At 36.9% G+C, this 17400-nt stretch overlaps 1 protein-coding gene across 9 annotated transcripts in view; it reads left to right on the top strand.

Annotated features, from left to right (window-relative positions):
• The window catches only part of LRCH3 (leucine rich repeats and calponin homology domain containing 3), a 128650-nt gene that overhangs the window by 54419 nt on the left and 56831 nt on the right, over positions 1-17400 (top strand). For all 9 annotated transcript variants that reach the window (XM_037033733.1, XM_037033731.1, XM_037033728.1 and 6 more), the window contains exons 4-6: positions 4048-4153; positions 10053-10189; positions 11525-11634. In XM_037033733.1, the coding sequence (XP_036889628.1) occupies positions 4048-4153; positions 10053-10189; positions 11525-11634 (353 nt within the window). The remainder of the gene's footprint in view (positions 1-4047; positions 4154-10052; positions 10190-11524; positions 11635-17400) is intronic.

Genomic DNA, 17400 nt, shown 5'->3' with positions numbered 1-17400 from the left:
CAGAGGTCAGGCTTATATTTTTTTCTCTTATTTGCTATATACTCTGAAGTAAGCTAGTTTTTACTGTCTTCTATTTCTAATAATCTTAACCTTCCCCTACCACTGCTTATTACTCTTGAGTACTTAACGTTCTGAACATGGCAATAAGACTTTTCTCTTTTAATCACCACAATAACATTATTAATTGAGTACTATAATTATCGTCATATTACAACTGAGGAAACTAGCACTCAGTTGTTATTTGCCCAGGTTGTCATAATTGAAGTAGAAATTGAGACCCAGAGCCTGTGTTCTGTGTTTCTGAAGTGCTTCAATATGATTATGTCCATTGAGATTTGGGAGTATAGTTCCATGTAGGTTTATTAACAAAGATGAACATCATAAAAAATAAATACTGTACACATATAACTTAATTGGATCACTTATTAGCTGACTTTTTAAAGTAAATTATGAATATAAAAGGTAATGTAAAAATTCACAAATACATTAAATCTAGATACTAGACCACTGTTTATTTAGAGCCAGTTAGACGTAGAAAGTAGTTCAAAAATTTATGTTTGTTGGCATTTCTTCAGAGCTTGGGTTAATAACATGAATGAATAGTAAATTATACTCACAATTCAAATTCTGATTTTCAAATTATTAAAATTTTCTCTTTCTACTTATTGAATCTTAAATACTTAAAAGATAGATATGTTTGCAAAAGGTGCTTTTAGCTTGCTTCAAAACAGGTGAATTCATAATCCTCAGTTATGAAAACAGCTAATGGGAGAGTAACAATTAGTAATCCTAAAGCTTCTGGTTCCCACTTGACAGGCTTTCTGCAGTATCTTTGTTACTTTTTTAGTGAAAGTAAACTGCTATTTCAACACACATATTTTCTGAGAGAAATGTTATAGATTGCTATTACCTTCTGGCTCAGGCTCAATTTTCCTACCCTTTTAATTTCTTTTAAAACCCTTTACCTTTGACTTCCGCCAAGATGGAGGTGTAGGTGGAAATACTGTGCTCCTCTCACAACCAAGTTTAAAGTCAACAAAGTTTCAGTAACAAAAACGCAGCCAAAGCACAGAAAATTGAACTATACGGAAGCCCAACAACAACGAACCATTCAGCCAGACCTGTAAGAGGGGCAGAGCCAGCAGCAGAGCAGGGTCAGGCAGGACAGATCTCCTGACCCAGGCATGCAGGCAGCCATGGGTGAATCCCAGGTGTGGGTGAATCCCTGGTGTGGGGTAGCAACAGGTGGACCCAGTGAGGGCCCAAGGCGGCAGGCTGACCGCGGTCACACATTTGCGTGGAGATAAACCAGCGAAGGAGCAAGCAGTGAGACAGACCACACAGGTCCCAGAGGTGGGAAGCAGCAGAGGGGACCGCCATTGCCCCTTTTGGACCCCGTCCCCACATATAGCATCACAACCCAGCAACTGGGTCGCCCCACCCTGGTGAACACCTAGGGCTCTGCTCCTCATGTAACAGGTGTGAACAGACCAAAATATGGCTCAAGAAGAACTTAAAGCCCCAGAGCCAATAACTCTAAGTGACCAAGAAATAGCCAACCTTTCAGATGCACAGTTCAAATTACTGGTGATCAGGATGCTCACAGAACTGGTTGATTTTAGTCACAAATTAGAGGAACAAATGAAGGCTAAACTAATCGAAATGAAGGGAAATGCACAGGAAATCAATAGTGATGGAAAGGAAACTGGGACTCAGATCAAGGGAGTGGACCAGAAGGAAGAAAAAAATGAGCAAACAGAAAAATAATGAAGAAACAAGAATTGAAATAAATGAGGAGAGACTTAGGAATCTTCAGGACATTTTTTAATGTTCCAACATCCAAATTATAGGGGTACCAGAAGGGGAAGAGGAAGAGCGACAAGTGGAAAACTTATTTGAACAAATAATAAAGGAGAACTTCCCCAATCTGGCAAAGGAAACAGACTTCCAGGAAATCCAGGAAGCTCAGAGAGTCCCAAGGAAGTTGGACCCAAGAAGGAACACTCCAAGGCACATCATAATTACATTAGCCAAGATTAAAATGAAGGACAGAATCCTAGAAGCAGCAAGAGATAAGGGGACAGTCACCTACAAAGGAGTACCCATTAGGCTGTCAGCTGATTTCTCAAAAGAGACCTTACAGGCAAGAAGGAGCTGGAAAGAAGTATTCCAAGTCATGAAATCCAAAGACCTAAAGCCAAGATTGCTTTATCCAGCAAAGCTTTCATTTAGAATGGAAGGGCAGATAAAGAGCTTCCCAGATAAGGTCAAGTTGAAGGAGTTCATCATCACCAAGTCCTTATTATAGGAAATGTTAAAGGGACTTATCTAAGAAAAAGAAGATAAAAAAGATGAACAGTGAAAGGATAGCAAACTCACAGTTATTAACAACCACAGCTAAAACAAAAGCAAACTAAGAGGACAGCTAGATCAGGAGCAGAACCATAGAAATGGAGATCACATGGAGGGTTAGAAAGAGGGCAGTGGGAGGAGGAGAAGGGGAGAGAAGGTACAGAAAATCAGTAGCATAGACAGTAGGTAGAAAATAGGGGGGAGGGCAAGAATAGTGGGGGAAATATAGAATCTAAAGAACTTGAGACACGTGGACATAAAAGGGGGAGGTGGTGGGGGAGGGGGTTTGCAGGGTGGGAGGGAATGAAGGGGGGGAATTGGAACAACTGTAATGGCATAATCAATAAAATACATTTTTTAAAAAAAACCTTTACCTTTGATGTCTAGAGCATTACAGGAGGAGTCCAGCCTCTGATTCTACTTCAGTTATTCATAGAAAAAAATAAAAAATAAGATTATTTTCTCTCAAAATATTTTGGGAAAATTTTAAAATAATGTTTGAAGCTCATTGAATTTTTTGATAAGCTATCTTCTCTAATAGTAGGTCTATTAATATTTTCTTTTTACTTCTATATTGGAGGAATTTTAAGTGTTAATATGACACCTTGACACTTGTGATAACATTAGGCAGCTTCCTGCTACTGCACATAGGTTTACAAATCATTCTGGCTGGTCTCAGAATTGTGTAATCCTAGATACCCTGGGGTTGGAACCTAAAGTCAGTCTCTTTTCAAAACTAGTGGAATCAGAGTCAAGCTATTACCAAGATACCAGAACACCTGTGTAATATGTCTTGAAATCAGTTAGATCAGATGCTATAATAAAACAGTTTCTGTTTTTCCCATACCTTTTTTTTTCTTTTAATTTTTGTTTTCTGTTTATTTGTTTTCCTGGAGAATACCCCACGAGCTATTCCCATACCTGTTTGAGTTATGTGTAGTTAATTATTTTCTCCTCACTTTCAGATTGATCAAGAATGATTTATCTTCGGTGTATTTTTTTTAAGATTTTATTTATTTATCTTTAGAGGAGAAAGGAAGGAGAGAAGGAGAGAAATATCAGTGTATGGTTGCCTCTCATGAGTCCCCTGCTGGGAACTGGCCTGCAACCCAGGCATGTGCCCTGACTGGGAATCGAACCACGATCATGTGGTTCACAGGCCCGAGCTCAATCCACTGAGCTACACCAGCCAGGACTATCTTCAGTGCATTTTTATATTATATTTTTGAGCAGCTAAATATGTATTTTGAAAATAGGATATTCTTTTAATTAATTTTATAATAACTTTTATTTTTTCTTTTAGTTTCTTTGGAACAAAATAAAAATATTATCCTAAATAGATGTTTTTATATTTTTCCTATTTTTCTTTTCATCAACATTTTTATTTGATCTGATATTCTGTGCATTCTATGTACCACTTAAGTCATTTAATTTTAATTATCATAAAATTAATGTAGATATATATGAAATGTATAGAATTAGTCAAAAGTCTTTACATTTTTATAATTCAGTGCCACTCACTACAAACTATGGAATTATTCTTGGACACAGTCATAATGTTTTTATAACTAGGAGGAACTGCAAGTATTCAGTTTATCAATAATTATCTTGTTCCACCTTCATTTTATAGATAGTTTAAAGCATGCTGGTTTGGAATTTTAGAATAATTCTTTACTTTGTATCGTTTTGAAATAGGATGTAAGCTGCAATGAAATTCAAACAATACCTTCCCAAATTGGTAATTTGGAGGCCTTAAGAGACCTTAATGTAAGAAGAAATCACTTAGTACGTTTGCCTGAAGGTAAGAAATTGGGATATAATTATTTTATTATTATTTGACTTTTCATTTTAAATATCTCTCCAACTTACGGGCAGAAGACAAAAAAGTATAGGGTTACAGCCAGTGTTAGAAATTTAATGGTCTATTTAGTATTACCTCTTCAGTTGTGAATTTTAAAAGTTAGACTCTTCAATGAAAGGTTCCAATAACTATTGACTACTGATTGTATTTTTAAACCCTGTCAACTGATGTAATTGATAATTCAGGGTCGGGTCTCTGGAGATTTTAGTAAGCATAACTACTTGGGAGAAATATAACATATTTTTGATGAGGGGATAGTTTCATATAATGAAAAACATTCCTACAATTAGCTCTGACTTAAAAGTGGACTTGATTTGAACCTGATAACTCTATCCTTCACTGAAAATGTTCAGATAGAAGCTAAATGGCCATTTATTGGTGATGAATAGATTGAGAGACTATACAAGCTCTAAGCTCCGTTATTTAAATGCTAAAAATGATTAAACAAGTTAATTAAGCATAATTAGCAATCTTTTAAAATACAAATTTATGAAAGAAAAAGGTATAATAGAAAGGGAAAATAAGAACCATTATTTTATTAGATCAGATATTTCTTTAATATTATTATGGAAAATTTCTCATTCGTAAGTGAGAGCACTGAATCACCAGCTACAACAGTCATCAGCTCACCGCAACTCCTGCTTCATCCGCACTCCCATCCACTCTACCTTACCCTGTCCTCTAGATTAGTTTGAGACAACTTACAGAAATTCATCTGCAGACATTTCAGAATGTTTATCAGAAAGATGAGGAATATTTGAAAGGTATTTTCATGACATTGATTCTCTAAGTTCTTTGACAAAACATGACTTCTGTTATATACTAAATATCATGATGCTTTTATTTTACTGTTGAATCCAAATATTTATACCAGTTTAATGCAGTATGATATTTACTGGATATTAAATATCATACATTAGTATGATATTTAGTTCTAACATACCAGTGTAGCTTTGTCATTTTGGATCCAAAGATCTTAGAAAGTGACTTTTCCAGTCCACTTTAATATACTTACTGCAACCACACTACCCTAAATCCTGCATTTCTTTTCTCTCAGCTAGGCTTGTTCGGTTACCCTGCACCTTGTATCTTCAAAGCCTTCCTTATTTTTTCCTATTTCTGCCTTCTGTCACCTCAGGAATGTGAATGAAGGCCTCAACAGAACTGACCAAAATCATAATACAGGGTCTAATATGTTCCTATATTATATTTTGAATGTGTATTACCAAGAAAATTGTGAAGTTACCAAATAGTTTTAAATGTTTTTTTAAAAGATTAATTTGAGAGAGAGAGAGGAAGGGGTAAGGGGCAGATAGACAGACAGACACATCGATTTGTTGTTCTACTTATTTGTGCATTCATTGGTTGCTTCTTTTATGTGTCCTGATCAGTGATGAACACGCAACCTTGGGATATAGGGATGATGTCGTAAATAACCTACCCAGCCAGGGCTCAGATGGTTTTTTAAAATCAGTTTATCTTGTAATCTCAGCATATTCAGTTAAACTGAGATAGCAGGAAAGCTTTATTCCAACAGCTGCACAAGTTAGAGTGGAGGTTCACGTTAATTAATTCAACATTATAATTCAGTAGATAAAAGATTGCATCCTTTGTTATATTGCCATTTGATTTTAAATTAATTATAATGTTTTTCAAATAATATATTATCCAAAAAGCAGATAGTATTGAAAAGCTTAAAATAAATAATAGCATTTCCCCCACCTCAACTATCTCCCTCCCCAATTTCAGTGGCCAGAAATTCCTTGGACACTTTCTTCTGGTATTTGTTGAAATATTTCTGATGAACAATGATGCTTTCACATCATTATTGCTGAATTTACCAACTTTTTGACACTTTATGTCTGTTTTCTTTAACAGTAGATGAGGATTAAACTTTCTTATATGATCACCATCATACCTCTACTTCCCTCTTCACATCTTCCCAGTGTAATTTTATTACACCTTTTAATTAAATTGTTATTCATTGTTTACATTATTACAGCTATACAAATATTGTTCCCTGTGAATTAATGTACTCTAATTTCATTTTCTTCCTTGTACATCTTGTTTTTGTTGTTTTTTTTTTTCTGGAGTTAATAATTTTTTTTAATTTGCTTGGGGTTTTTTAAGTACCTATCGTTAATTCTTCCATTTTTTCCAAGCAGCCTAATTAGTCAAACTAATCAGATCACCTATCATTTTTATATTCCCTGCATACCTCCCTCATTGATCCTTTTTTTCTTTCTCTTTTAGTCTGGGCTACTTGTGCTGTTATTGCTGCCCAATTTTCTTTGTTCTATATTGAATACTCTTATTCCTGGGCTCCATGTCTTTCTCTTTCTTACTTTTTAAAAAAATTTAAGCTTTATTGAGGTACAATTGACAAATAACTTTCTTACCTTACTCCTTCAGTTTGCTAGAGAACATCTTCTAGTAGGAAAACATTTTTTGATACTTCACTTGAAATATCTTTATTCTATGCTCACTCTTTTTTTTTTAATTTTATTTATTTAGAGGCGAAGGGAAGGAGAGAGGGAGAGAAATATCAGTGTATGGTTGCCTCTCATGAGTCCTCTGCTGGGAACTGGCCTGCAACCCAGGCGTGTGCCCTGACTGGAAATTGAACCACGATCATCTGGTTTGCAGGCCTGCACTCAATCCACTGAGCTACACCAGCTAGGGCTCTATGCTCACTTTTGATGAATAATTTATTATATATTCTAGGTTGAAAATTATATTCTTTCAGAATTTTTTAGTCTCTTTTCACTTTTAGCTTTTACTGTTAAAAATTAATGGTTGAAAATTTGATGCCATTCCTCAGGAATCTGTTGTGTTTTTCTCCTTTGATTGTATATATGCTGCCTCCACCACTCCCCGCCTGGGTGGGGGGTGAGGAGGGGGCCACAAGGCCCTGCCTGCTCCACTTTTTCTACCTTGGAACTATAACATAAAAATCATTTGTTCAGTTTTTCAAGGAAAATTAGAAGAAAATTTGATGCTATTCATAATTCCAGTCCATTTTTTGTGACCCATTTTGTTCTTCCAGAAGATTTTAAGATCTTCCCTTTTTTCTTACTGCTCTGAAATTTATGATGATGTGCTTTTAGTTTTTTTGTTTTATTTGTCTTGTTTTGTTTTATTAGAGAGAGGGGCAGAAAGGGGGAAGGAGAGGGAGAGAAATGTCGGTGTGTGAGAGAAATATCAATTGATTGCCTCTTGCACTCCTCCAACAAGGGACCTGACCTGCAACCCAGGCATGTGACTAGGAATCAAGCCAGTGACCTATTGCCCTTTGGGTCAATGCCCAACTCACTGACCCATACCAGTCAGGCATGAGTTGTTTTTTGTTTTGTTTTGTTTTTTTCAAAGATTTTATTTATTTCTTTTTAGGGAGAGGGGAAGGGGGGAAGAGGGAGAGGGAGAGTATCGATGTGTGAGAGAAACATAGATTGGTTGCCTCTCACAGGCACCCCAGTACCTCACTGGGCCCACAATTCAGGCATGTTTCCTTACCAGGAATCAAACCTGCAACCTTTTGCTTTGCTAGACAGCTCTCAGCCAGCTGAGCAATGTGCAGTCAGGGCAGTATGAGTTGTTTTAATTCAGTGTACTAGATACTTGGTGGATCTCTTTTCAAACCAGATATTCACATTCTTCATTCTGGAAAATTGTCTTACATTTCTCTTTTTAAGTACTTTTTTATATTTTAAATTATCATACAGTAAAATTGATTTCCTGAGTGGGAACAATGCAGTTCTATGAATTTTAACTCATTTTTTGTGTAACCACCACCACCACCACAGTCAGGATACCTAAGTATTCCATCACTTCAAAAAAAAAAAACTCCCTTTATAATTACACCCACCCCTTACGTCTTACCTCTGGCAACTGTTGATCTGTTCTTCATATTTATAGCTCGTCTTTTCTAAAATATCAGATAAATGGAATTACATATGCATCTTCCAGTTGACTTCTTTCACCTAATTTAGAACTTCCCCATGTTTAAGGTTTCATTTTCCAGAAAATTTTCTTTCTCCCATACACCTGAAATTGAGCACTGATACCTTTCAGATGATCATACATAGTCATGTTAAACTTCCTAGTTATAAGGAAATTAATAAAATTCCTTGAAGGGTTTTCCCCAGGAGTGAAAAGTGAGATAGGTTGCAGGCTCTTGGTGGTCAGATCTCAGTTTTAATGGGTCTTGGTTCTGTTCCTCAAGGGCATTCAAATGTTTATTCATGTGTTTTAATGATAGAGGAGGTATGGGAGCCATTCTGCCAAAAAGGTCTCGTGCCTTTCCTGCTGAATTATGTCACTGAACTCTGAAGTGATTTTGTTTCATGTTATAAGTCACACATGTCTTCCTAGAGAATGAAGAAAAAAAATGTGTAGTATACGGTAGTTTCCATGCATCTTTCTTTTGCAGTGTGCTTAGTAATATTGCCAGTTCCTCCAGCAACAGGTTTTGATTTGAGTTCTTCAATTTCTTTATCCAATACTGTACATTTTAATTTAGCTTTCTGTATTGGCATCATTTACTTCTTGGCAAACTTGATAATATTTTCCTGGGGCAAAGTTCCAGCCTTCTACTCCTCCTGAAGCCTATAGGTCAAGCATTCTCTCTGCTTTAGACTTCGCGGTTGTAGAGGTGGCTGTTGAAGCCACCCCATCTTGGAGAGGATCATCTCTTCATAGCTGCAGCCTGGCAGCTGAGCAGTCACTGTGACCACACGGGCCCCACAGCTGGCCACTGCCGCCTCCGTATCTCTGACTGTGGGCCACCTCTCCATATATATATGTATGTATGTATGTATGTATTTTTGGTGGTTTTCTGTCTTCTTTTTCCTTTATTCTCTCTTTCTGGATTTTTTATGAGTTGGAAGTTGTAGCACTTTAATTGATCCTGTGAGTTTTCTTATCTTTTTTTGTTTATTTCTTTGTCATTTTCTCTTACGAAGTGGTATACAGTCTGACCATTCACCTGACTTTTTAATTTCTGCCATCATATTTTTCATTTCCACTAATGCTTATCATTGTGATTTTTTTAACCTTTCTTCTTTTAGTGACTCAGTATCTTACCTCTCTGAAATTAGAGTTAATAGTTCCAGGTTTTCAAACTCTTCTGTTTCCTATATATTACCTGTTTCTTCTGAGTTCCTCTTTTCAGTTGGTTTCTGTCTTCCATGTTGGAGGCTTTTGTAGGTGACTGTGGATTATAAATTGTCAGTATAGAACCAGTTAGAAGTTTCAAGCATACTGGGTAGAAATTGTGTAATTGTAATAAAGCAGCAAGGTGGCTCCTTCAGGCAGGGTGGGGACTGCCTACGATCTGAAGGTCTTTTATATTGGACTATATAGATTCTCCAGAGAATGATTTATTTCTTTTATCTTGTTGTGTATATTCCTAATTTCCGGCATTTGAGAGCTGGGGTGGGGATGGGGTTGGGTAGGAAAGTACTAAGGTCTTGCCATTAAGTGTGTAGACATTCACTTAAATTTTCCATTTTAACTAGCAACTCATCCTGACTTTCCATTTTGCCTGGGGTCCCTGAGTTCAGAGCCTTTCAACTCAGTTGCACTAGGGAATAAATTTTTGACTTCATTGGTGATTGGAGACCAATAGGACCCTAGCTGTGAGGAGTGAAACAGCTTGCTTTTCATTAGATTTCCTGTCTGTAAGCATCTAAATTTCGTTTTATACTACCTTGCTGTATCATTTAATTACTAAGAAAGAGTAGAAGTAAATACTTATGTTAAATCCACTAACTAGAGGCTTCTGTTAAAATTGTCTAGTTTTGAAATATTAATTGTTGATTTTCATTTCATGTCTTTGCAGAGCTGGCAGAATTGCCTTTAATACGTTTAGACTTCTCCTGCAATAAAATTACAACAATCCCTGTTTGTTATCGGAACCTAAGGCACCTACAGATGATTGCCCTAGATAACAATCCATTACAGTCTCCTCCTGCACAGGTAAACCATCATTGATCTGAAGTATGTTATGAACTTTTTGAGCAAGGGATGAAACTTTAAGTTATATACATTTATCTTTTTGTTGGAAATTAAGTTCTTTTATGATAAATGCACACACTTAGGCATTCATTAGAAGCTTTGACCAGACAGTGAAAGATACCGTTTCCAGAGTGCTTTTTCCTTTCATGAAATTGACATTTTAAAAAAATTGTAGGATTCTTCCTTAAAGCTTTTTCTAGCTTCCTATATCTCCTCTCTCATTAAAACACATGAATAAACATTTGAATGTCCTTGAACAGAACCAGAACCCATTAAAACTGAGATCTGACCACCAGGAGCCTGCAACCTATCTCACTTTTCACTCTGGGGAAAACCCTTCAAGGCATTTTCTAAATGAGTGCATTTTTTTCTGATGAAACTTGATTGTAGACAATGTAATTGCTAGAGACAAATAAAAATACTTAGCTTTCAAAACTAAAGATTACTAGTACATTTCTTCCAACCATTATTTTTATACCTTCTCATTTTCTAAAATCTCAAGTTTCTGTTTTATTTAGTTTGGTCATTTGTTAGCAATGACTGAAATAAATCTATTTAATAAGTATTTATAAGGTAGTGTTACATATAGATTCTAGATATTATACAATCTGAAAAATAGGTTCAGGCTGTAGCTCTTTTACTCTTCAGAAACCAGTCGATGGTACAGGCCTCTGTATAACTTGATGAGGCAGTTAAACCTCATCACTATAGATGGTTCTCATAATCCTTAAGTATGTTTTGACTTCTGGGACATAAGTCGACATGTAGCAACAAAAATATCTATAGCTTTAACATTTAAACATTTCCTGCTTTTCTCTCTGGCAGAAATTAGGATTGAAAACATAATTGTACATGATTGTTGAATTCCTGAAAGCAAAAGTTGCTGATATAGGCTGGGGTGGGGAAAGTGGAATTAAAGTGATCAAATAAATAAAGAAATAAAATTTTAAAAAAGGAAAAAAGTTGCTAATATAATCCATGTGGGTGCAGTGCTTTAAATTCCTGGCTCTGCCTAATTAATCAGTGTGATAAGTTTACTTGATGTTCTCTTTGTAATCATAAATTATTTTATGCATTACTGAAACTTAGTGTCTGTAAAATAAAACCTATATTTATATCACTTAAATACCTAAAATAAATAATATAATTTGTTTAAATGAGTATTAGATTTTTAATATTACTGTATTTACTTAATAGAAATGCCTTCTATTTCCAGTTTTTTTAAGTAAAAAGCTGATTTTGATTAAAAGGGGACACATTTCAGATGAGTAATAATTTATGTGTTACTTTATTTAGATATGTATAAAAGGCAAAATCCACATATTTAAGTACCTGAACATACAGGCTTGTAAGATTGCTCCAGATCTGCCAGATTATGATAGGAGACCCTTGGGTTTTGGCTCCTGGTGAGTACGTTCTATCATTTGTTTGTCTGTTTGTTTGCTTATCATATTCCAGCTCACGAGAATCAAGTACATTAGAACCTTATATCTGCCTGAAGATTTTACTAAAGGGAAATAACCTATTTTGACAGTATTTTTCTCAGAATCCTCATATTAAGTAAAATGTTGATGACTTAGATGTGGAAAAGTGTAATTCTAATCGGGGTTTCTCAGCCTCGACACTGCTTATTATTTTGGACCTGGTAATTCTCTGTTGTGAGGAGTTGTCCTGTACATGGAAGGTATTTAGCAGCATCCCTGCCTTCTGTTGCACTCTCCCAGTAAGACAGACAAAAATACTAATATCTCCAGACACTGCCAAGTACCCCCTGGGGAGTTCTGCAGTCCAAAACCACTGGTCTGATTGACTTGGATGCTGACCTTGGCTGTGCTGTTAACTAGGAAACTTTGCTTCATTTTTCCCGTAGGGGGTGAAGAGGTTAGGTTTGATGACTCTGGAGGTCACTTTAGGATCCTTTTGGCTGTTAGTTCCTCAACTCTGTAATACCTGACTTATAAGGTTATCTACTTGGCATTCCCAACCATCTGGAACAATCTTAAATAGCAGTAATTAAATTCAGAAGGCTTTAAACAGGCAAAATTGATGTATCAGTGAAGGTGAAATAACATTCATAGACCTTACTCAAAGGAGAACCTGTACTAACTTCCCTTACAGCTTGTCACATTTCCCACAAAAGCACAGTCCTAATAAGCTTGCTTCTTGTTATCTTAACAAATTTATGTTTTAGTAGAATTTGGCAGGCATATGAAAAATATAAAAAGTAATCTGAGGGAAAAAATAAAACTGTAAACAGGAGATATATATTAAGTGAAAAATTCAAGTTAGTGGTTAACTCTGAGAGGAAGGAAGATTAAGTGTGAAAGGTGTTGAGGAGTCTTTAAAGGTATTAATCATGTCTTATGTTTTAAAAGCTATGTCTGTTATATTCTTTTTTATCTCTGATACATTTCATAATTTTAATGAGATATTTGAAAACAGTGAAGCTATAAAACCAGTAATTTGGCACCATTTGGAATATTTGCAAAGAACCTTCCATATTTTAAGTTATTACTACATTTTAGCACAGTATTCATGCTCATTAGGAAAATGCTGCCCTGGCTGGTGCGGCTCAGTGGATAGAGTGCCAGCCTGCGAACCAAAGGGTCACTGATTCGATTCCCAGTGTAGGGTACATGCCTGGGTTGTGGGTTGGATCTCCGGTTGGGGGCGGTCACATGTGAGAGGCAACCACACATTGGGGTTTCTCTCCCTCTCTTTCTCCTTCCCTCCCCCTCTTTCTAAAAATAAATAAATAAATAATTTTAGATAAAGAAGATACGAATGTTTATTAAGGTCTATCACTTTCACTAAAGAGAAATATGCCTTAAAAGTTTATTTAACCAGAAATTACTAGAATTAAATATTTAAATATTTATGGTATAAATGGATAATCTCAAGCTATTTGAAAATTATACTTACATAGAACATGATTTCTCAAGTATGTTGAGTATTCCTCCAAATGGGTTTGATTTCTGTGCTTTGCCACAAACTATGCCTTTCATACTCATCCCTAGCACAGCTAAATGTTTGGCACACACAGGGGATACTCAACAATGTTTACTGAGTGAGTGAACAGTCAGTTTGGTTGCGTAAATGTTAATTCCCTCCCAGCTTTCCTCTCCTTTAAAGTTATCAGAAACAACTTGGTGATGACATTCTGAGTTTTTTAGTATAGCTATTAGATTGAATTTGCTTACATACTATAAAGGATATTTAAAACACTCACTCTAATGTGGTTGTAAAAGCATATGGTAATACAGGTTTTAGTATTTATACAAAAACAAAAGGAATCATTAAAACCACAATAAAATGGACTTCTAGTCAAGATGATGACATTGGTACACACGGCTCACCTCCCTGTACAATCACATCAAAACTAAAACTAAACTATAGAATAGCTATCATTCAGGGCGATCACAAATGGAGTTGAATGGAAGTCTGAACACTACAGAATTAAAGAAACCAAGTCCATCCAGATTGGTAGGAGGGGCAAAGACCCTGAACAGGCTGGTCCCAAATCCACGTGTGGTATATAAAAATATTAAGGGATGTCTCAGGAGTGAGGAATTATAGCCCCATACCAGGCACCCCAGCCCAACATTCCACTTCCAGAAAGATAAGTCCCCATAACTTCTGACTGCAGAAATCAGCATGGGTTGAGTCAGTGGAAGAAACTTCTGTGTCCTGAGCAGTTCTGCTTAACCAGTCCACACACAGACTTATTCAGGCTATCTCGTTATCTCTGAGCTCCAGCACCAAGGTGGCAGTTTGAATGGCACCTGTGCTATACAAGGAGAAACTCAAGTGTCTGGTGTCAAGACAAGAACTGGGGGAGAGAAAGGCCGGCAGAGGCCATTGTCCCTTTTCTGAACCCTCCACTGACACACAGAGCCACAGAACTAACAGGTAGGTGCCATATCTGAGACTCCATCAACCTGGCTAGCACTATTTATCCTGCTCTGAAGATCCCCTGAGACTCAGTCCCACCCAGGGAAACCCAAACTGTTCACCTTGACTTTTCCATGTGAAAGGCTGGTCTTGGCTCATGCTTCACAACTCCCCTAAGGCCTAATTAAATAAGCAATAGTAGGTCTCAGTGAACTCCTAGCACCCTCCTCTTGCTAAGTGGCCCCAGGCCCAGTACCAGATCACAGCCTAGATTCACAGCTTGACATCACCTGGGAGCCCAGCTCAAGTAGTTGCCATGTCAAGTTGCCTTATAGCTCATGCAGGGTGGCCCTGGGCAGAACACAGGTAGGGGCTGAACTTGGCCTGCACCACCCGGAAAACCCTAGGGCCTTTGTACCCAGTGGAGAGATTACCATCCTCCTGTGCCCCTGCCCAGGTGATCCTCCACAGAGGGTAGAAGTTGGTGGTCAGTGCTCACAGCCAGTTCCTGAAGTCCCTCCCATTGACCTGTCCACAGCAACCAAGGCTCAAACACAAGAAGAAGGTATACTCAGCCCATATGAAGGGCATAACTCAAGTTCCCAGCTTGAATGATATGGGACGCTGTGCCACTGGACCACAGAACACCTACCACATTAGTCCACTCTACCAAGACAGGGTCATAGCAGCTCTACCCAATACATAGAAACAAACACAGGGAGGCTGCCAAAAGGAAGAGACACAGAAACATGGCACAGATGAAAGAACATCAAAACTCTAGAAAAAGAGCTAAACAAAATGGAGATAAGCAAACTATCAGTTGCAGAGTTCAAAACACTGGTTATAAGAATTCTCTAGGCACTTAGTGAGGACCTCAGTGGCATAAAAAAAAATTTAGTCAGAAACGAAGAATACTTTAATTGAAATAAAGCACAATATTTTCAAATATATTTGAAAATAGAAGGTTTCTATTAGTGAGAAAAACCTTCACTAATTTGGTGAAGTAAATAGATATACAAGTTCAAGATATGCAGAGACTCCCAAACAAGATGGATGCGAAGAGGCCCACTTCAAGACACATCATAATTAAAATGCCAAAGGTTAAAAATGAAGAGAGAACCTTAAAAACATCAGAGAAAAGCAGTTAGTTACCTGCAGGGGAGTTCCACAAGACTGTCAGCTGATATCTCAAATTAAGCTTTGCATGCTAGAATGTATAGGAAAGAAATACTCAATGTCATGAAAAGCAGGGACCTACAGCCAAGATTGCTCTACCCAGCAAAGCCATCATTTAGAATTACAGGGCAGATAAAATGCATGAGACAAGAAAAACTAAAGGAGTTCATCATCATTTATATATTTGTATAGGGTATATAAAATATTTCCTTCAATTCCCCATGCACTAGTGAATAACTTCTGTCTTCCTCAATGTGGTACAGATTAGTGAAATTGAATTATAGTTGGCAATAAATTTGTTTAAAATGCCATCATGGAATCAGAAAATTTTGGTTCTAGCTGTGAATCTCATACTTTTGGGGAGTTCACTTAATCTCTTCAAGACTCAGTTTCTTCTATATGATCTTTACTCTGTTTATACCCTAACAGTAGTTCTGAGGATCAAATGACCTGTGTGTGAAAGTGCTCTACTGATCAGAAAGCCTTATAGAAATGGAAATATAGTCGTTATAATTTTAGGTGTGTGCTGTGATCCAGAACCAATTTAGTCTTCAGTGTCCTGTTTTACTAAAGAGAATTTTTATTAATTCTCTAGCTCTTCAGGTATCCAACACAAATCAGGTGCTGTGGTACTTTTAGTCCTTATATGTAACTTTCTAAATATTTTTGTGTAGCCCTGGCTAGTGTAGCTCAGTGGATTGAGTGCGGGCCTGCGAACCACACGATCGCGGTTCGATTCCCAGTCAGGGCACATGCCTGGGTTGCAGGCCAGTTCCCAGCAGGGGACTCATGAGAGGCAACCAAACATTGTTATTTCTCTCCTTCCCTTCCCCTCTAAAGATAAACAAATAAATCTTTAAAAAAATAAATAAAAATAAATATTTTTGTGTAGTATAAAATGAACATACAGTCTTCCCTAAATAATTTTTTGAAGATCACAAATGTTTTACTCGTTTCCAGGTGTAAATGTTTCCAACCCCTTTCACAATTGGCATTGCTGTGATAACGTTTTCATTTTATACAGTGGCACACATATTTCTCAATAGTGAACTCCAGTGACCTGTGCTTTTTTGTTAAGATGATTTTAAGCAGATTTGTATTATAGACCAAATATATTTATTTATGAGGTCATGACAGTGAAAGAGAACTGAAGAAACACTAAGCTGTTGATAAGAAAAGTCCTGACTCTGTACCCCCAGTAATGAAATTAATTCTCTACAACAAGCCTGGGCTAGTAAAAACAATGACCATCACATTTGTATTCTTAGCATCTGGAACACTGCCTTGCATTCAGTAAATGTGTAGTGAACTAACTCAAATGAAGCTTTAGTGACTTGTTATAACAGGAAATGTTCTTTATTAAAAGTGCATTCTTGCCATGGCTGGTGTAGCTCATTGGATTGAGTGGGGGTCTGTGAACCAAAGGGCCACTGGTTTGGTTTTCAGTCAGGACACATGTGTGGGTTGTGGGCCAGGTCCCCACTGGGGACATGTGAGGCAACTACATACTGATGTTTCTCTTCCTCTCTTTCTCTCTCCCTTCCCTTCTCTCTAAAAATAAATACATAAAATCTTTTTTTTAAAGTGCATTCTTCATAGATTGATAACTAACTTTTAATTAATGCTTTGTGCCAATCTGGGTTTTTGGAAGTCCTTAACTTATATTTTCTCAATTACTCTTATTTATTGAGATTTCATTAATTTATTTTTAGAGAAAGGGGAAGGAAGGGAGAAAGAGGGGGAGAGAAACATCATTGTGCGGTTGTCTCTCATGCATTCCCTACTGGGGACCCACCCCGCAACCCAGGCATGTGCCCTGACTGGGAATTGAACTGGCAACCCTTTGGTTCACAGGCCAGTCCTCTATCCACTGAGCCACACCAGCCAGACTCAGTTACTCTTTACAGCAACTCTGCAAGGGAAAGTGTTGTTAACCTTTTTCTTTTTGTTAATTTATGAGAAAACAGAAGTTGTGATAAGTTAAACAAGGTAAAATCATATGGCTAGTGAATGATGGTACCAAGTTGTTAGTTTAGGTCTGTTGAACTATTTTAAAAGTCATGTTTGAAACTCCTCACTGCACTATACTGATTTCACAGTTTATC

Source organism: Sturnira hondurensis, unplaced genomic scaffold (genome assembly GCF_014824575.4).
Source record: "Sturnira hondurensis isolate 20B ecotype Veracruz unplaced genomic scaffold, ASM1482457v3 Scaffold0021765, whole genome shotgun sequence".
Taxonomy (NCBI): domain Eukaryota; kingdom Metazoa; phylum Chordata; class Mammalia; order Chiroptera; family Phyllostomidae; genus Sturnira; species Sturnira hondurensis.
Note: the sequence above shows the minus strand (reverse complement) of the source record. Positions and strands in the feature narration are given on the sequence as shown.